An 18,106-nucleotide genomic window follows, 5' to 3' on the forward strand; every position below is an offset into this window, starting at 1 on the left:
CCCACTGCCGCCACCGTCGCCGCCGCTGCCGCCGCCGCCGTCACCGACGGCTGTAGGGTGCATTTCTCCATAGTATGGCTTAGGCTGCCCACTGCTCCGTCACCGCCACCACCGCCACTACCGCCACTACCGCCACTGCCAGGCGCAACGTACCGTGTGTTGGGCCTGCTCAGCTGCGCCTGGCGCACCTTGGCAATCATGTCACCTCCCAACACGCCCAGCCCGCCGCCCAGCGGCAGACCCACGGCCCCCGCGTCCGCCGCCGCCAGAAACGCCCACAGGCCGTCGCCGCCGCCGCCACCGCCACAGCCGCTGTCGCTGACAGACCGCTGGCGACGGGCCCCGCTCGCGCCCTGCGGCGCCGCCGCCGCCGCATTGGCGGCGGCGACGGTTGCGCAGGATGCAGCTGCTGCGAGGTTCTGCAGATAGCTTGAGCCACTGGCGGCGGTGGCGGCGGCGGCGACGGCCTGTGGGCGTTTCTGGCGGCGGCGGACGCGGGGGCCGTGGGTCTGCCGCTGGGCGGCGGGCTGGGCGTGTTGTCAGGTGAAATCATTGTCAAGGTGCGCCATTCCGGCGTCGATACCGACAGCGCGGAAGCGTGTCGGCGGCAGGATGTCATAGCCGTAGCCGCCGCCGGCGGCCCCTGCGCCGCCGCCGCCGGGGTAGGACGGTCCCCGCGGAGCGGGGAAGGGCGAGCCGCCGCCGCCGCCGCCGCCACCGCCGCTGCCGGCAGCGCCGCCAGACGTCAGGGACGCCCGCCGGCTGCCGGCGCTGCTCACTCGTGCCGCCGCCGATATGGCGGGCAGGACGTCGTGGTCGGGCGCCCACAGCGAATGACAGCCGCCGCCGCCGCCGCCGTCATCGGCGGCGCCTCCGGCGGCGGCGGCGGCGGCGGCGGCGGCACCGGCGCCGCCCGACATGAGCTTCGCAACCACGGCGGAGGGGTGCGGCAATCCCGTCACTAGCCGCGGCGTCGCGCCCAGCAGCCCGGCACAGCCGTTGCCGCCGCCTCCGCCGCCGAAGCGCACGGATTCTGTTTGCATTGGTTGGCGCACGCTGCTTTGCACCGCCATGCCGCCGCCGCCGCCACCGCCGCCGCTTCCATGGCCGTTGTTTGCGACGCCACTAGGCTCTATGATGGCGTAGGAATCATTCAGATAAGTCAGCTGGCGGGCCGAATGCGACCGCAACCCTCCCGTCGCGCTCACCACCCCGCCCGCCGCCGCGCCCGCCGCCGCCGGGTCAGGCGCTTGCAGCCCCCTCACCGTTAGCTCCATCCCGCCGCCGCCGCCGCCGCCGCCGCTGCGTGCCCCGACAGCTTCTCCTGGCGCCTCTGCGTCCTCCGCCGCAGTCCTGATGCCGCCAAACTCCTCCTCCTCGTTCTCCTCCTCCTCCACGCCACCATCGTCGTCGGCGCCGTGCTCCTCATCATCAGCATGCAGCGTCGACTCCGCAACAGCGCCCGGGCCAATCACTACAGGCAGCAGCTGCGGCGGCGCCGCCGCCGCTGCGGCAGCAGCGCCGCGCAGCGGTGCCAGTGAACCCGACCGGGCGCTGAGTGCCGGCGGCCGAGTCGGCGGCGGCGACATCGCCGCCACGCCGCCGCCGCCGCCGCCGCCGCCAATGGCGCCTGGGCCGCCGGAGGTGGACGGCCGGCGGAGCAGCGGGTCGGGCCGCGGGGAGCGGTGGTGCGCGGGCGGGCTGGCTGGGACGTGTGGAGCCAGCGACGGCGGCGACAGGGCGGCGCCTGCTGCGGCTGCCGCCGCCGCCGCTGCCGCCTTGGCTGCCGCTGACTGCACGAGCGCCGCCGGTAGCGGCGTGAGGCTGGCTCGGAGGGCGGACACGGGCCGGTCAAGGGCGGCGGGGCCGCTGCTACCGCCACTAGCAGGTGCGAATGACGAAAAGCCGGCGCCGGCGCCGGGTTCAGACAGCCGCGGCTGTAGCACCGGCACGCGCGTGGGGCTGCTACTGCCGCCGTTGCTGCCGTTGGCTGTAGTGGCTGCAGCCACGAAGGTGGCGGCGGCCGAAGACATGGATTTGGTCGGGGAGGTGGCAGGACTGGGGGCGCCAGTGAAGGACGCACGCATGGCAGGCGACAGCAGCAGCGGCTGTAGCACCGGCGGCGCCGAGGCAATCGCCGGCGGCGGTGCCAGCGGCGACGCAGAGGGCGCCTGCCCTCCGGGTAGCGGACCGGCTTGAGCGGCCTGTAGCTGCGACCTGCTGCCGCCGCCGCCGCCGCCAGTGCTGCTACTACCACTGCCTGCGGCAGTAGCAACTGCCACCGCCGCGGCGGCGCCACCGGCGGAGATGGGCCGGCTGACGGTGGCGGCGGTGGCCGCGCCGCTGCCCGGCGACGGCTGTAGCAGGAGCGACGGCGGCAGCTGCAGCTGTAGCTGGGCTGCGGTGGTGGTGGTGGTGGAGTCGCGTCGTGACGGCGACTGCGCGCCTGCCTGCTGCTGCGCCTGCGACTGATTGAGGGCGTGGTGCTGCTGGTGCGTCGCCGCGAGCGTGTTGCTCAGCTCGTGAGCCGCCGCCATGACTAATCGCTGCGAGGGGCCGCCGCCGCCACTGTCGTGGCCGCCGCCGCCGCCGCCCGCCGCCCCAGTCATGCTCAGCCGCCGCCCGCCGCCGACGGCGACGCTGGCCACAATCTCGGGTCCAAAGCTCAGATGCGTCGCCGACGGGCCCGACGTCAGGCTGTGCAGCGGCGCCGGCGGCGGGTGCAGCGGCGGCGCGCCGCCGCTGCTGGCGGCGCCGCCGGCCGCGCCGCCGCTGCCGTGGGCGTGGAGCGTGCCACTGAGTGTCGCGCTGAGCTCGTGCCCAGCCGCCAGCACCAGCTTCTGTGACCCTGCGGCGGCGGCGGCGTCGCCAGCGATGCTGAGGCGGCGGCCGCCGGTTATTGACAGGTCAAACATGCCGCTGCCGCCGCCGCCGCCGCCGCCGCCACCTGGCAAAGCGGCCTGAGGCAGTGGGTACGGTAGCGGCGAGCCACCAGCGGCGGCGGCGGCGGCGGCGGCGGCGGCGCCAGCCGACGTCGGGCGCAGCCGGTTCAGCCTGGCGATGTCAGGGCTGGCGAAGGGCGTGAAGTCAGGTGGCAAAAGACAGCGGGAGCTGGTGGCTGGGCTGGCGCCGGCGGCGGGCGTGCCGCCGGGTGACGGAGAGCCGGCGCCCGAGGCCGAGGGCCGCTGCGGGCGCGGCATCACCGTCGGCGCGCCGCCGCCACCGGGGCTGCTGCTGCTCATCACCTCCCCTGCTACAGCCCCCGGGGGCCCGGACGAAGCCACCGGCTGTAGCTGCGACGCGACGGAGCCGGCGACGTGCCCACCCGACGGCGACCCTGCAGCCCGAGCCACGTGGGCGACGCCAACGGCCGACGCCCCCGGCGAAGACCCAAGTGGCCCCAGTCCGCCGCCGCCGCCGCCGCCGCCGCCGCCGCCGGCTGCAGCCGCCACCAGGTTGCCCAACCGCCGGCCCGACATCGGCACCGGCAGCGGCGCCGAGATCGGGCCGCCGCCGCCGCCGCCACCGCCGCCGCCGCCGCCAGCAGCGCCGCCGGTGCCGCCGCCGGTCAGGCTCAGCACCCCCGGCGCCGTCAGACCGCTGCCGCCGCCGGGACTGCTGGGGAAGACAAAGCTGCCGCCGCCACCGCCGCCACCAGCAAGGCTCACGATGCCGCCGCCGATGCTGCCTGCGCTGCCGGCAATGCTCACAGCGCCGCCGCCCGTACTGCCGCCGCCACCGCCGCCGCCGCCAGGCGGCGAGGAGCAGAGCAGAACCGGCGGCTCATGCACCAGCGCCATTGGGTTGCCGCTGATGTGGAATGGCAGCGGCGCCGAGCCGCCGCCGCCGCCGCCGCCGCCAGTGAGTGCGGCGCCAGAGGTGCGTCCCACCGCTAGCAGCGGGAAGGAGTGCACGCCCGAGCCCGACGGCGACGCCGGCAGCACTGGCGCGCCTCCGACACCCAGTCCCGGCCCTGGTGTGTACGGCAGGAAGGGGACCGCGCCCGCGATTGAGGCGTTGGGTGAGGCCGGGCCGGCGAAGCCGGCGCCGGCGCCAGTGCCCAGCCCGACGCCGCTGCCCCGAGGCCCGAGGCGCGAGGGCGAGGACACAGGGCTTGAACCGGCGGAGGGAATGAGAGGTAGAGAGACGCCGCTGAGGACGGCGGCGCCGCCGTTGCTGGCGTTGGCGGCGGCGAGCGCCGCCGCCGAGATGGCGGTGGAGGGCACAGAGAAGCTGGCGCTGCCGCCGCCGCCGGCGAGGCTGGCGCCGACGGCGACGCCTGGGAACCGCGGCTGCGGCAGGGCGGTGAAGGAGTGGGCGCTGAGCGGGGCGTGGCGCTCGCCGGTGGCGGCGGTGGCACCAGTGCCGTCGTGGTCAAGCGTCCGGCGGGAAGAGCGCCTGCGTGGAATGGAATATACACAGCAGGAGGCACGAGAGGGTGAAGAGGTACGTGAGGGAGTATGCAATTACGATGTGTGTGGTATGAGGCGGGAGAGGCTGGAGCGTTGGGTGGGCTGCCGCGGCCTGGGGCGCTGGCCAGCGCGCGAGGAAGCGTGGTGGAAGGGGAGGGAGTTGGCTGTGAACTGTGTCCTCCGAGGAACTCCGAAGCAGTTGGCTTGGCGGGCCGCTGCCCACAGCCCCTTGCTTTCGGGGCCGTGCCCATCCTCTTATGTTGGCGAGAGGTACAATGACCAAGAACGCAAACTCCGACCGGCCTCCAACTCGACATGTCGACCTGAGTCCTACCTGAGCGAATGCAGAGCTCCTTCCCCCTCGACTGCTCCGGATGCACCTGCAACCTGCACACATGAATCATCAAGCTTAATCAATAGCAGGGGCGCGGCAGCTAGCACAACCTTTTTCGCTATGTATATTCTGGCCCGCGCTAGCTGCGTCCCAGCCATCCGCACCCGAAGACTTTTTATCAAGGCTATGGCTCCATCAGGCAGCGCCATGGCTCGCTCGCCGAGGCCCCGAATAGACGAGTAACTGCAAAAGCCCGGCTTTCGGGCTAGCTCAAAGTAGATGTTTTCATGTCAACATTGTTGTGGCAACTGCTGCATTGGCTGACTAGCGTGTTCAAGAACACAGAGCTGGGGCAGAAACCCTTTCGCAATCGTCTTCACGCGGCCGTGTTGCAAGTCAGTATGCTTCTTTCTTATAGTTCAAATGCAATTGTCTTCGGGACTTTCAACATGTGGCCGGTCTGGCCAGCGGCGCGGATTGTTCCCCTGTCGTGGCAACTGCACGCGTGTCGATGCGAATCGATTCTGCAGATTTGAGCCTGCGGTCACAGGTAATGTGGCAGAGCGCGGACAGGTCCTGGGGAGCATGGGGCAGCTGGAAGGGCGTGGCCGAGGGGTTTGTGGACACGCGCACGCCTTCGGGGAGGGCAGGGGCACACGAACACATGCACGCTGAGACATCCCGGGCATGGCGCCGACAAATTGGTTCACATAATGTGCATACGGACATCAAGCGGCACACGTCTATACACAGCAAAGAGACGATTGGCGGTGGCAGGCCTACGCCCACGCTGTCAGCTCAAGCTCAATATCCGAAGGGTCGCCGTAACCGTAACCCCACGCGCGTCATCCCGGGCAACGTCAGCGGCGTGGCGTGCTGCCATCCAGCGCCCCGCATGCTCCCGCGCATGATTCCACTTCATAATCGCCTCTCAGTTCCTGCTCTGTGCAGCTGCGCTTTCGCTCATTCTTACATCCGCCATTGCAATACTGTAAAGCAACACCCGACCCTGTCCGAGCCTCGAGGTCTGAGCTCTCGTATCCGGACTCCCCACGCCACACCCGCGCACCGCCAAGCGAACAAATTCGCCAAGCAATCATGACAGGTCGCGGCCACGGCGGCGCTTCGGCTGAGGAGCGCGACGCGGCGGCTCAGGAGCTGGTTGGCAAGCGCTTCGAGGAGTGTGACAGGTGAGGTGGTTGCGCTGATGAGGAGTGGGGCATGGAAGGAGCGGTTGGGATGGAAGGAGCGGTTGGGTGGCATGTTGGGACGTTGGGTGCGTGGCGCGGGGAGGAGGGCATGCTGGGTGGGTGCGCGGGTGGTGTGGGTGGACGGGGAGGCGTGACGGGGGGGCGGGGGAGGTGCAGCGACTGGGACAGAGTGTGGGCCGGGCGTACCGTATGGCGTATGCCCGGAGTGTGGCCCCGAATCACCACAGCGGGAGGCAGAGTGATGGGGTCATGTGCTAGATGGGGCGCTGGGCGGTATGGGACGGCGGGCAGGGCTGGGGCATGTCCGCATGCGGGTCACTGAGCTCTGCGGCGGCACACATCGCAAACCACCATCAACACCAACGCACTCCTTACCAATATCATTCGCCCGCGTATTGCTCTGGGACGCCGCCCCCTCACGCGTCCGCCGCCTCCGCCGCTGCCTCCATCATCTCCACTGTCCTTCATTTGTTACATCACCGCCCGGACCACGTGTACGATGATGCCTCAACTGCCTTGCCGCCCCGCCGCCACCACCTGCGCGCGCCGCCGTATCGAATACAGCATGGAGCGGATCAAGGTGCGTGGGGCCACACGTCCACTCCCACGCTGACTCCTGCGTTGTGGGTTGGAAGTGGGGGCTGTGCGTGTGCGTGGGGACATGGGTTGGACGTTACGGCAATGACGCCGGGCCACACAGGCAAGCCTAGTATGACTCTTCAGGGTCCCCATGTCCCAAGTCCTTGCCACCCCACACGCGTTGCCTCTGCAACCACCTAGTCACCGTACGTCCGTACCAGGCACTCCTCCTCTACACCTCCGCCTCCCCTCTGCCTGCGCTGCCGCGCGCCCTCACCGCCCCCCCCTCAGGTGGGTGGCCACATCGGCGGCTCGCGCGTCATCGACCACACCACCGGGGAGAAGAGCCGCACCCTGGACGACGGCGCGGGCGGCGGCGGCACCAGCGGCACCAGCGACGCCGGCCGCAAGATGAAGCAGCGCAAGCAGCAGGGGCAGGAGGGTGAGCAGGAGGAGGAGGTGCCGGATGCTGGGCAGGAGGAGTAGGTGGAGGGGGAGAAGTAGAAGTGTGGTGTCCAGCGTGCGGTTCAGGTTGGGTTCACTTGGCGCCTGCGGATGCCACGGCTGTGTGCGGCCGAAGACATGGGGTTGAGTGACGACCTCTGACTACTGGTATAGTGACGTAGATCAAGTTCATGTGGATGTGGGATTGACGCCTGTCAACGCATGTCTGTATCACTGTATGACTGGTCCGAACCTCATGTTGACGTTGACCGGGTTGACCAATCACGTGTAACTGATCGTGCTTTTGGCCTGACCCACTCTTGTCTCACATAATACTGCTGTTTTCGCTGATAATTCAAGAGTAGATACGACATCGGCAATGATGCATCGTTCCTTTTACCCCAGCCGACTCGAGCCAAGGCCTACACCAGCCGCAATTCCACATGAATCTCGACACCGGCAAGCTCAGCTGAAGCCAAGGGCAGCTCACATTACGCTACACGCTGCCGCATACACTGTCTGGCCGAGTCTTGTCTGGTGACACCCCATCCAGTCGCCCGTCCGTTCGACAGACAATTAAAGCAATGCCGCGTTGCCAGACGCGCGCCACCCACTATCCATCACCCGCCTCCAGCCCCCGGCCCTTACATGCACATAAGCTGCTGCATCCAGACATGGCCCTCCCGCCTCTCTGCTCCTCCACCTTCGCTGCATCCCTCCACCTCCACCCCACCCCCAAACACACAAACAATCTAGCCCCGCCCCGCTCAGCCTCCTCAGCCCGACTTGGCGCCAGTGGTGGCCACACGCGCCGAGCCGCCCACCGCCTCCTCCATCGCCGCGAACCAGGGCGCGATGCGGCTGTTGGCCATCAGGTCGCGGAATGCGCCCGTCTGCCGTACCGCCCGGATCACTCCAAAGGCCGCCAGATCCGCCAGGTTCGGCCTTTCGCCTCCCGCGAAACGTTTCTTGCCGCCCGCCAGCGCGCCGTCAACGAAGTCGTTGGCCGTGTCGTACAGCGCCACGCGCAGGTCGCCCTCAATGCCGTACTTGGCGGGCATGCGCTTGCCGATCTGAAGGAGGGGGAGGGGAGGGGGTGACATTGATGATGCATGGGGTGAGGGAGAGGGGCGGGAGTGTGCCGGACTGCATCACGGCTCACGATGGCGGCGTGTGTGCGCACGGTATGTGTGAGTGATACCTCACGCTCACAGGCAGTACCAAACGCCGAACGGTCCCAAATGCGCCGATGCCCTTCTGGCGGGCGACCTGTCCTGCTGGGCGCCCACCCACCCGCCTTCCCACCGCCCCCCCTCCTCCCTACCCCACACCACCCCCTCCTCCCTCCTCCCTCCTCTCCTTCCTCCTCCCTCCTCCCTCCTCCCTCCTCCCTCCCTGCCCCTCCACCCACCTGCCACATCATAACGGCGCCGGCCCAGCGCGCCACCTCGCGAGTGCCCCAGCTCCACCCGGTCTGGTCCGTGATGTACTTGAACGTGTCCACAGACTCACTGCGGGGGTCGGCGGGTTAGGGCGGTTAGGGCGGATGAGAGCTGTTCAATGGGGCGGTAAAAGAAGCTGGCGGCAAGTGAGTTTGCAGGTAGATCAGTAGGCCTGACCTCGTCCCAGCACAGCTCCTCCCTTCGGGGGGCACCGCAACCCACCAGTCGCTATCCCCGACAGTTCATGTAAAACAAACCGGTTACCCCGCCGCCAGTCCCTTCCCTCCACCCTCACCACCTCCACCCCTACACCTCCTTCCCGCCCCCGCCCGGCCCCTCCCCCTCCCACTCACTCCCAGTTGCGGTAGATGTTGGCTGTGAGGATCTTCACCAGCTTCTCATCCACCCACTTGCGCCACCGCACCTCCTCCGACACCGCGTCCGCACCCCCGCCGCCGCTGCTGCTGCTCGCCGCCGCCTGGTCCTTCGCGCCCGCCCCCGCATCCGATCCACTGCTGCTGCTGCTGCTGCTAGAGCCGAACCAGCCGCCGCCGCCAGCCGCCTTTGCAGCGGCGGGCGCCGCCGCCGCCTTGGCAGGCGCCGCCGTCGCCGCCGCCGCCGCCGCCGCCATGGGGTCACGGCCTGCGGCGGCGACGTCGACTGCCAGGCGCGACATGATGGCCGAGGAGTCCACCACCACCTCCTCGCCTAGCTTGACCACCGGCACCTTCTTGTAGGTGCTCCACGCCAGCTCGCCCTTGGTGAGCGGGTTGACCTCGATGACCGTGTAGGGCAGCTGCGGGGCGGCGGGGGGTTATAGGGGGCGGCGGGGGCTTTGTTGGGGACTCTAGAGTTCCGAACAAGTAAAGGGTGCAGGATTGCGCAGGTGTGTGTGCATGGAGGTACGCCGCCAGATACGTCCAGGCCCCCCCTTCCCTTCATCCTCCGCCCTCCGTCCTCCATCCTCCCTCCCCTCCCTCTCTCCTTGCAGCGCTTCTGTTTCCTTCTGGGTTTGGTTCAGAGTCATCCTCTCCCTCTCCTCCCTCCTCCCCCTCTCCCCTCTCCTCCATCTCCACATACCGTACCTTGTAGTAGTCCAGCATGGCGCGGACCTTGCAGCAGTACGGGCACACCTCGTACTGGTACAGCGTCACGTGGTCGGGCAGGGGACGAGCAGCCGCGGGCCGGGCGTACGGGTCTGACGCCGCCTGCCAGGCGTGTGTGTGTGTGTGGGGGGGGGGGGGATGGGACGGCGGGGCGGGGTGGGTTGGGGGTTCGTGGTGGGTAGGAGTTGGCAGGTGCGGTCGGTTGTAGGTGGTGTTGGGGGGTTCAGGAGTCAGTGTGGGACCAGCAGAAGAGTCGGAAGGCGGTTGTGTGCGTGTTCGTGTTGACGGGCGGGTTTGAAGATGGCGTGAGATGACATCCGGAGGTTGAGGGGAGGGGTGGGGGGTAGTGCTGTGCTAAGCAGTGCTGTGCCGGCCTGCCGGCCTGCAGGTGGCCCCGCGCCTCCTGACCTCTGTGCCGCAGCACCGGGATGCAGGTCACACACAGGCGCCGGGTCCGTCACGGTCCGGTCCCAGCAACCCTCCCCCACTTCACTTCTTAAGTAATCATGAATGTAACTCCCATCACTCATCACGCAGCCGCGTGGCAGGCATGTGGCACATCCCTACTAGGGAGTGGGCACAGACGCGACCCCACTGCTCGAGAGAACCTGGGGCCAGGACTGGCTTGCGCCTCCAAGCCACCTGCGCATCCCGACACCTTTTCTGGGCAGTCGGCACATTCGCAGCCGTGCGGCCGCTGCCGTGCTTCCTGCCATGCTTCCCGAGTGCTCAGACGGAAGGCTCCATAGCGGCCGCACTACTCCAATGCCCCTCCCGCGCTGTGTCACAGCGCCCTCACTGGCAGGGTTTGTCCCACCCCGAATAGGCATAGCTATTCAGTGGGCGCTTCGGGCATGTGCGAACTGCACATGCTCCCGGCAGACGCGCAGGGCTGGGCCTCACCGCGACGGGGGTGGACGCGTCCGCAGCCACGGTGGCACCGACGGTCACCGCTCCCGCGCCGAGAAGCGCAGCCGCCGCCGCCAGGATTCCTGGGCGCCCTCCATTGGAGTTCGTGTGAGGCTGATCGGTGGGCCTGTGGTTGGTTGGAGTGAGCGGATTGTGACTGTCGGGATTTCCTCCATCAACAGCCTCACGGCCGGTGCGGCCCGACAACGCGCTAGTCGCGACTGACCCGATAGCTAGGAAGCGTGCTGATGCCGCTGGCTGAAGCCCAGCAGCGCGGGTTTGCGCAGCTTGAAAAAGGAGCGCTGGGGCGAGCCTACGCACTGCCGAGCTCATCTTTGTCTATTAATGTAGACTGCTACTCACTAAAGATTTACCGAAGTTGATGCGGTTCAACACTGATCCCGCACCGCGATGCAGGCCCCGGCACTGCGGTGCAACATCTCATAAAATAACTTACGCTTACACTGCGCATGCTCACGTATGTTGCAAAACTTTCAGCCGCACAGTATTACACGCTGGAGCTGCCTCAGCAGAGCAAAGCAGCTTATCATAAAGCCTAAATACAGTTCGCGCGCGACCTGGTTTATTTGCCAGCTGCCTACACAACTCAATTCATATATGTTAAGGTGTTAAGGTGTGCAAGATTCACACAGAGCAGTTCCAGTAGGCGTTGTGCAGCGCGGGGGTGGAGCCTGCCGAGCCTCCACAGCGCTGGGCCTTCAGCTGGCCCAGCATAGCAAGGATATAACTGCCATCTAAAGGAGCAGGCGACAGCAGATGTAGGCATCGGGTTCGGCATAAACGCGAGTCCTGCATCACTCGCATTCCTCGGCCCCCACGCACCAGCTCCGTTCTAGCGGATTTGCGCGAATCTTGGGGAGAATGACTGACAACAAGCCTCAACGGCGGAGCTGCGAGGTTGTGGATATTGACCCTGGTGAGCGCGCTGGGGGGAGGCGAGGGGTGGCGGGGGGAGCTTCGGGGAAGTTGCTCTGTGCTTCGTAGGGTGTCACGGACGGGTGGAAGGACACTCGCGAGGGAACGGACACGGCGGGAAGGTTCGCGGGGGGCGCTAAGCAGCGCCAAGCTACAAGGCTGAGTCGGTGCCTGCCTCCCGGCCTTGTGTGCGCACATCCACACACACGAACCTGACGACCGAACCCTCGCGTTCCCGCGCCCAGTTCCACAATCACACGCCCTGCCCTGCTTACGCAACCACACGCCCTGCCCCGCTTACGCAACCACACGCCCTGCCCTGCTTACACAACCACACGCCCTGCCCTGCCCTGCCCAACCCGCCCCCCACTCGCCGCGGTAGGCTGGTACCCGGGCCAGCCCGAGCTAGAAGACGACCCCGCCCTGAGCGAGGTCCCGCACGTCGGCGCCGCACGCTCCGCCAGCATCTCCATCGGCGCTCTCGGCCGCGCCAGCGCCCTCGGCGGCGCCGGCCTCACACAGCCGGACCACGGCCTGCACCCCGCCGGCGCCGGCGGACCCTCCGCCACCACCGCCGCCACCTCCGGCTTCCCAAATGCGTCATTGCTCGGCCCCGCTACCGCGGCGGCAGCCGCTGGCGGCAGCGCCGCTGGCGCCGCCGCCGGCGACGCGGCACGGGCTCGGGCGCCGCCGGCGGCTGTGTCTGTGCCTACGGTGCTTGGCAAGCTGCAGAAGTGGGGCGACTACGTGGCGGTGGGGGCGCCCGTGGCCCCCACCAAGTTCGTGCCCATGAAGGTGGGGGCAGGAGAAAGGGGGAGGAGGAGGGAGGGGTAGGAGATAGGGGGGAGGAGGAGGGGCAGGAGGAGGTAATAGGAGGGGCGGATGAGGAGGAAGGGCAGGAGGACGGAAGAGGAGGGGGAGGAGGAGGGGGCGGGCTGGTGTGTCGCCAGATGGAAGCATGGGGTCGCTGGAAGGGATGCGAGTGCCGACGTGCCGACGTGCAGCATGCTGCCTGCCAATGCCATTCTACCCCTGCGGGTCTGCCTCGGACCCGCGCCCGGCGCACACAGCTGCCACAGCCTACCCAGGGGCTGCAGCACAACCACCGGGTGCAACAGCACCCCCGCGTGCCCGCCTGCGCCTCCGCTGCCGCTTGCTCCGCCTGCCGCCCCGCTGCCAGCGGCCGCACCCACACGTCACGTGACGCCCCTCCCATACGGCTGCTGTCTTCTTCGCTACAGTTCTCTGTACCAATCTTTGCAGCCCCTCCTGCTCCCCCTCCCTCGCAGACGCCTCTGAGCACCGAGATCCTGGACAGCTGGTCGCTACCGGCGCAGCCCAAGCACCGGCTCACGGTGCCGCAGATGGTGGCGGACCAGGCGGCGGCGGGGCGCAAGGTGGGGGCGAGAGGGAGGGGGTTACATTCGTGTTCAGATAAGCAGGGGGAGGGGGCGAGGGGGCGAGGGGGCCAGCGGCAGAGGTACGGGAGCGGGCCCGCGTGTGTGAGGACCTGACCAGCGGTGTGAAGCTTTTGGTGTGTGTGTGTGGGGTTACATTCATGATTAGTTAAGGAAGTGGTGTGTGTGGGGGGGGGGGGTTGTGTTTTATTCCGTTTCATGAGAGGGCGTGTGGGCGTGGGAGCGGGCGGGCAGGGATAAAGCCGGGGGGTTAGGTCTGTGCCACATGTCCCAACTCCCCTGTATCCCCTGTGCCGACCTTCCCACCGCTCTCCACTCGCCTTCCCTTCCTCTCGGCCTCGGCCTCATCGCTCCCCGCCCCTGCCCCTGCCCCGCCCCTGCCCCCGCCTCCGACCTCCCCCCAACGACTTCACTTCTTAGTAAATCATGATTCATGAATGTAACCCCCCTTTGACTGCAAACACAGATCGGTCTGATCCTGGACCTGTCCAACCACGACTGCCTGTACACGGACGACGTCCCGCCCGACGTGCAGTACATCCACATACAGCTGGTGAGCGCGGGGTTGAGTGTGGAAGATGTGTGTGCGTCTGTGCCGTGTGCCGTGTGTGTGTATATGTTGAAGAGCTCATGGAGAACAATACGCGCAGGACAGTGATTAGACAGATGTGTTTTGGTGCGTGTTCTTAATGAAGTTAATGAAGTGGTCGAGCGTGAGCAGCAACTGCAGCAATTGTTGAGAAGAGGCAGATGTGTCATCGTGCGAATGGGGGTTACGCCGTGTGTGTCAGGGGGCAGGGGGGGGCTGTGTGTGTAGATGATATGCCTGTGCAGGGGCTTGCTCACGCCGCCCGGGGCCTCACACGCACATGGCCTCACCTCGCCGCGCGCGCACCCAGGTGGCGAAGGAGCTGCCGCCGCCCGACTTCGTGGCTGAGGTGGTGGCGGCCGCCAACGCCTTCTGGGAGCAGCACCCCGACCTGTACATCGCGGTGCACTGCGCATACGGTGAGAAGAGCGGAGGCGCAATGGAAGGGAGGCGCAAGGAATGGAGGACGGGTCACGGTCGGCTGGCACGTGGCCGTTCTCGCCACCCCTAAACCCACCCTCCCTGCTCCGCATCCCGCACTCCACCCCTGCCACCAAACCTCCTCCGCGCTCTGTTGGCTTGGTTGTTTTGGGATTGGAGTAAACTGCCCCACCCCTCACACGCACACACGCACGCAGGCTTCAACCGCACCGGCTTCGTGGTGTGCTGCTACCTGATCGAGTGCTGCGGCCTGACGGTGGACGAAGCGCTGGACGCCTTCGCCACCGCCCGCCCGCCCGGAGTCAAGCACGAGGCGTTCCGGGCCGAGCTGCAGGTGGGGCGGGTGGGGTTGCAGGTGCGGGTGCAGGGCGGCGGGCAAGGGCGGGGCGGGGTGGGTTGTAGATACCAGCCTAAACTGAACCGAGCCGATGCAAAGCGAGGGATGCAGGCGGGTTGCAGGAGGACGGCGGGCGGCCGGGTGGCCGGGCAGGCGGACGGTGCCATGCTGTGCAGTGTGTCGATGCAGGTCTGCGTGGTTGATGCTGCTGGCTCATGACCAGTTAGCCGTTTGACCCTCCCTGGCCCGCTCTTTCTGCTACTGCTTCTATCGACTACTGCTGCTGCTACTGCCGCGGCTGCAGGCGCGCTACTCGGGCTATGCGGGCATGCTTGGCGACTACGTCAGCGGCAACAGCGCGGGGTGGGTGCAAGCCGGAAAGGAAGGAAGGAGGGAAGGCGGGAATAAGAAAGGAGGGCCGTGCCGTGGTGTGTCAGGGTGCAGGGCTGTCCTGTTCACCGTCGAACAGTCACTTGCTCCTCACACCTTTCGAACGATGATTGGACTTTTTCGCTGGGCTCGGCCACATAACCCCCCCTCCTGCATCCCTGTGCACCCCTCCTCACCGCGCCTCACCGCTCCTCACCGCGCCTGCCCCTCGCCCCTCCGCCCTGCAGCCACAACGGCGGCGCGCACCACGGCAGCCCCGACAACAGCAGCTTCGGCGGCTGCTCGCCCGCCTGCCGCAGCCAGGACCTGAGGGACCTGGTGGGCTCAGCGCCTGGCACGGCGGCGCCGGCGGCGGCGGGGCCCAACAGCGGCCTCTGCGGCCTGGGCAGCGGCTTTGGCGGCCTGGGGGGCCACTCCGGGCCCAGCCCGCTCTCGCGCAACGCCTTCGCAATGGAGTCGCTGCTGGCGTCCGTCGCCGCGGCCGCAGCGGCAGGGATGCCAGGCGCGGCGGCGCCGGCGACGCCCGGGCAGGCGGACGGGGTCGCCGGTGCCGGTGCCGGTGCCGCTGCCTGCGGCAGCGGCAGCGGCGGCAGCGGGGGCGCGGGGAGCCACGCGGCGTTGATGGCGGCGATGGGCATGCCGGGCCGCGGCGCCTGTAGCTACGGCGGCGTGCTGCATGGGGGCATGCATGCGGCGCAGCAGGTGGCGGGGAGCACGGCGGCCGGCAGCCCCCCTCGGGCCGGCGGCAGCGGTGGGCTCGCGGTGTACGGCGGCGGCGGGAGCCATGCCGCGTCGCCGCCCTGGGCGCACGGGGGCATGGGCGGCAGGGCTGGGAGTGGGGGTGGTGCAGGGGCAGGGGCAGGGGCGGGGGCAGGGGCGGGCGGCGGTGGTGTGGGCGGCAGTGGCGTCGGCTGTGTGCCGCAGCCGCACGGCTCGCAACCGGTGTACGGCTATCCCCATGACCAGCAACAGCATCAGCAGCTGCTACAGCAGGCGCAGCTGCACCCGCACCACCAGACGCACACGTTCGCGGGTGGGGCCGCCGTCGGCGGCAGCCTTGTCGTGTCGTCGATCCCGGCCGCCAGTGCGGGGTCACGGCAGGGCGGGGAAGCACACGACCCGCACGGCGCCGCGAACGGCCTCGACCACGGCACACACGGGGCGGCACAACCGGCGCCGGCCTCCGCTTCCGGCGGCGGCGGCGGCAGCGGTGGCGACTGTGTCGGTGTGCTTGGGGAACATGGGCCGGGGGCGGCGGAGGCGGCGGGCGCAGGCGCTTCCGAACAGGGCCGGGGCCCGGCAACAGCGTTCACCGCACCCGCCCTGGCGCCTCCACCGCAGCCGCAGCCGCAGGCGGCCGCGTCGGCGTTCGCTGCTGCCGCCGACCGCGCCCCGCACGTCAGTGAAGCGGTTGGTGGTCCTGCGCCCTGTATTGAGGCCCCGCCCATTCCTGGCGCCGGGCGCGGCGCAGCCTGCCACTCCGACGCAGCGGCGGCGGCTGGCCAGGGCCAGGGCCACGCGCAGGCAGGAGCCGTGGCGGCGGGGGCGCTGGGCTCGAGTGTGTCTGTGGGCTCGGGTGGGCGGCGGTTCAGTGAGGACCGCACCAGCAGCGGCGCCTGCGGCGACAACGAGAGCCTGGGTGTGAGCGACCGCTACATCCTGCAGACCATGAGGTGGGGGGGGGGGCGGGTGGTGAGGTGGCTTGGGTCAGCAGAGGGGTTGCTGGGGTGGGCTTGGCTTGGGCTTGGCTTGAGCTTGGCTTGGGCTTGGCTTGGGCTTGGCTTGGGCTGGCTGGGAAGGCGGTGCTGGGCTAGAAAGGCGAGTGAGCGCAGGGTGCGGGCTGTGGGTGGGCAGGTTGCGGCCGGGTCGTGTGCTTGGGCGCGGGGCGGGCGGGCGGCTGGTGTCTGGGTTGCTCCCGCCTGTGTGTGTGTGTGTGTGTGTGTGTGTGTGTGTGTGTGTGTGTGTGTGTGTGTGTGTGTGTGTGTGTGTGTGTGTGTGTGTGTGTGTGTGTGTGTGTGTACGGGGCGTGGGCCGTCACACGCGCGCTGGCCGGCGCACTGCCACAGTGCCGCTGCTGCTGCTAAGGTTTACCGCGCCGTTTTCAACACACCATGCCCCTGCCCATGCATCACACTTGGCCCTCCTGTTGGTGTCGCGCACGCAGGCAACACGCGATGGCGCAGCAGCAGCAGCAGGGCAACAACGCCAGCATTCCTGAGGAGGACGGCGGCGGCACCGGCGGCGGCAGCTCCTCTCATGACAGCCCGCTCCGCGGCGTCAGCTCCAACTCACTAACCGACTATTCAGACGTGTCCATCAGGCCTAGCGGCGGCGGCAGCAGCGGGGCCATGGGGCCGACGCCGCCCAGCGTCACGCCGCCGCGGACGAGCGCGCAGCCCGCCGCCGGCCGCGGTGGCCGGTACAGCCGGGCTAGCTTGGAAGCCATCGACTGGGGCGCGGCGGCGTCGGAGGCGGTGGTAGACGCGGCGTTGACGGCGGCGGGGGAGGCGAAAAGGATGGTGGCGGATTAGGGGCGGAGGAGTGGGGGTAGGTTCGCGGCGGCAAGCTGGGGTTGTGTCGGCCTGTCGGGGCGCTGGGGCCGCGGGGCGGAGGCGTGCAAGCCAGCAGGGCCCGTGCGGGCGCTTACGTGTGCATGCCACGTGTGGTAATTATGCGGGATCATTGGTTGTGAGGCGCTAGGTTGGTAGATCCGTGTTTGGTCAGCGCCGCTCGCCTCACGCGCTTGTTGCATGCGCATTCCTTGTTCGTGTTTACTGTAGTATTAGGTAATGGGTGTTCGTTGGGACGCTTCGGCCGGAGAATACGGGATACTTGGCGTGCGTGCGGGTGTGTCGCTGATACTTCGCCATAATTTGTGATGAGAGTCCAAGATTAGTTTATTCCCGCTATGAGAATGAGTTAAGCAGATGTCGCGTGGTTGATGTTCTTGGTGGGCGCTATCGGCCGGGAAATGCATGCAAGGGGCCGTCTCGTGTCGTCTGGTCAGGATGGGCATTAGACGCATGGAATGGGCGGATTAGCACTCCCGGACTTGCAGAGGCAACTTGCAGCCGCACTGACTGGACGCCCGCACCAGCCTGCACTACGGAGTGAGGGCTGCACGCACGCGCAGCACGGGCGCACTTGCATTTAGGGCTGCCGTGGGTGCAGAAGGGTGCCGAGCCAACCCACTCGCCTGACTCTGGCTATGACCGTACCGCATTCAGGCTCCAGGTTCCGTGTCGCGTCTCTTGCACTTCGATGGGTCTGTGTGCGCTGGGCGTAGCACTGGGCCCCCCCGGGCACACGTACGGGCTACCTGCGGCGTCCTGCGGCATGGTAGGAGGCCGCTGAGGGATGGGACTGCCTAGGCAGGAGCGCAGGCGGCGAGATCTCGGAGTGGGGCAGCCCAGAGACAGCAGCGATTGCTACAGAATAGTTCACACGCAGTTCGATGCGCTGGGGAAAGTGGGCGGGCGACATGTGCAGACCTGTCGCGTGGGGTGCGCCGGCTAGCGCCGGCCTTGTCATGGTTGGTAACAGACAGCAGTAGTAGCT

At 68.2% G+C, this 18,106-nt stretch overlaps 4 protein-coding genes across 4 annotated transcripts in view; 2 read left to right on the plus strand and 2 right to left on the minus strand.

Moving 5' to 3' along the window:
- The window catches only part of CHLRE_07g319001v5 (uncharacterized protein), a 6,556-nt gene extending 1,297 nt beyond the window's left edge, over positions 1–5,259 (minus strand). Inside the window, exons 1-4 of the mRNA XM_043063937.1 lie at positions 4,911–5,259; positions 4,747–4,799; positions 576–4,398; positions 154–467 (exon numbers count right to left, since the gene is read on the minus strand). Of these exons, the coding sequence (XP_042922506.1) occupies positions 154–467; positions 576–4,398; positions 4,747–4,799; positions 4,911–4,955 (4,235 nt within the window). The 5' untranslated portion in view covers positions 4,956–5,259. The remainder of the gene's footprint in view (positions 1–153; positions 468–575; positions 4,399–4,746; positions 4,800–4,910) is intronic.
- Positions 5,260–5,489: 230 nt separating this feature from the next.
- CHLRE_07g319050v5 (uncharacterized protein) lies at positions 5,490–7,241 on the plus strand. Its single transcript, XM_043063939.1, has 3 exons — positions 5,490–5,936; positions 6,522–6,537; positions 6,828–7,241. The coding sequence occupies exons 1-3, from the start codon at positions 5,845–5,847 to the stop codon at positions 7,020–7,022; spliced, it is 303 nt and encodes a 100-aa protein (XP_042922507.1). The 5' UTR covers positions 5,490–5,844; the 3' UTR covers positions 7,023–7,241.
- A 2-nt stretch (positions 7,242–7,243) lies between these two features.
- Positions 7,244–10,819, minus strand: CHLRE_07g319100v5 (uncharacterized protein). Its single transcript, XM_043063940.1, has 6 exons — positions 10,664–10,819; positions 10,432–10,564; positions 9,508–9,630; positions 8,776–9,218; positions 8,392–8,491; positions 7,244–8,053 (listed from the first exon to the last, which is right to left on the minus strand). Exons 1-6 carry the CDS (start codon positions 10,768–10,770, stop codon positions 7,757–7,759), a joined length of 1,203 nt encoding a protein of 400 aa, XP_042922508.1. The 5' UTR covers positions 10,771–10,819; the 3' UTR covers positions 7,244–7,756.
- Positions 10,820–10,919: 100 nt separating this feature from the next.
- CHLRE_07g319150v5 (uncharacterized protein) lies at positions 10,920–17,785 on the plus strand. The gene is made up of 9 exons (XM_043063941.1): positions 10,920–11,374; positions 11,756–12,168; positions 12,663–12,770; positions 13,258–13,344; positions 13,691–13,799; positions 14,019–14,155; positions 14,463–14,521; positions 14,776–16,221; positions 16,713–17,785. The coding sequence occupies exons 1-9, from the start codon at positions 11,320–11,322 to the stop codon at positions 17,077–17,079; spliced, it is 2,781 nt and encodes a 926-aa protein (XP_042922509.1). The 5' UTR covers positions 10,920–11,319; the 3' UTR covers positions 17,080–17,785.
- The last annotated feature ends 321 nt before the right edge of the window (positions 17,786–18,106 follow it).

This window comes from Chlamydomonas reinhardtii, chromosome 7 (assembly GCF_000002595.2).
Source record: "Chlamydomonas reinhardtii strain CC-503 cw92 mt+ chromosome 7, whole genome shotgun sequence".
NCBI classification, from domain to species: domain Eukaryota; kingdom Viridiplantae; phylum Chlorophyta; class Chlorophyceae; order Chlamydomonadales; family Chlamydomonadaceae; genus Chlamydomonas; species Chlamydomonas reinhardtii.

Excerpts from the sequence above, each read along its gene's own strand:
- CHLRE_07g319050v5 (XM_043063939.1), top strand. The coding sequence starts at position 5,845 with ATGACAGGTCGCGGCCACGGCGGCGCTTCGGCTGAGGAGCGCGACGCG.
- CHLRE_07g319100v5 (XM_043063940.1), bottom strand. The coding sequence starts at position 10,770 with ATGAGCTCGGCAGTGCGTAGGCTCGCCCCAGCGCTCCTTTTTCAAGCT. Across the intron at positions 10,565-10,663 it reads GCACGCTTCCTAGCTATCGG|GCCCACCGATCAGCCTCACA; the intron begins GTCAGTCGCGAC and ends AACCAACCACAG. Across the intron at positions 9,631-10,431 it reads ACGCGTCCACCCCCGTCGCG|GCGGCGTCAGACCCGTACGC; the intron begins GTGAGGCCCAGC and ends CACGCCTGGCAG.
- CHLRE_07g319150v5 (XM_043063941.1), top strand. The coding sequence starts at position 11,320 with ATGACTGACAACAAGCCTCAACGGCGGAGCTGCGAGGTTGTGGATATT. Across the intron at positions 11,375-11,755 it reads GGTTGTGGATATTGACCCTG|GCTGGTACCCGGGCCAGCCC; the intron begins GTGAGCGCGCTG and ends TCGCCGCGGTAG. Across the intron at positions 12,771-13,257 it reads AGGCGGCGGCGGGGCGCAAG|ATCGGTCTGATCCTGGACCT; the intron begins GTGGGGGCGAGA and ends CTGCAAACACAG.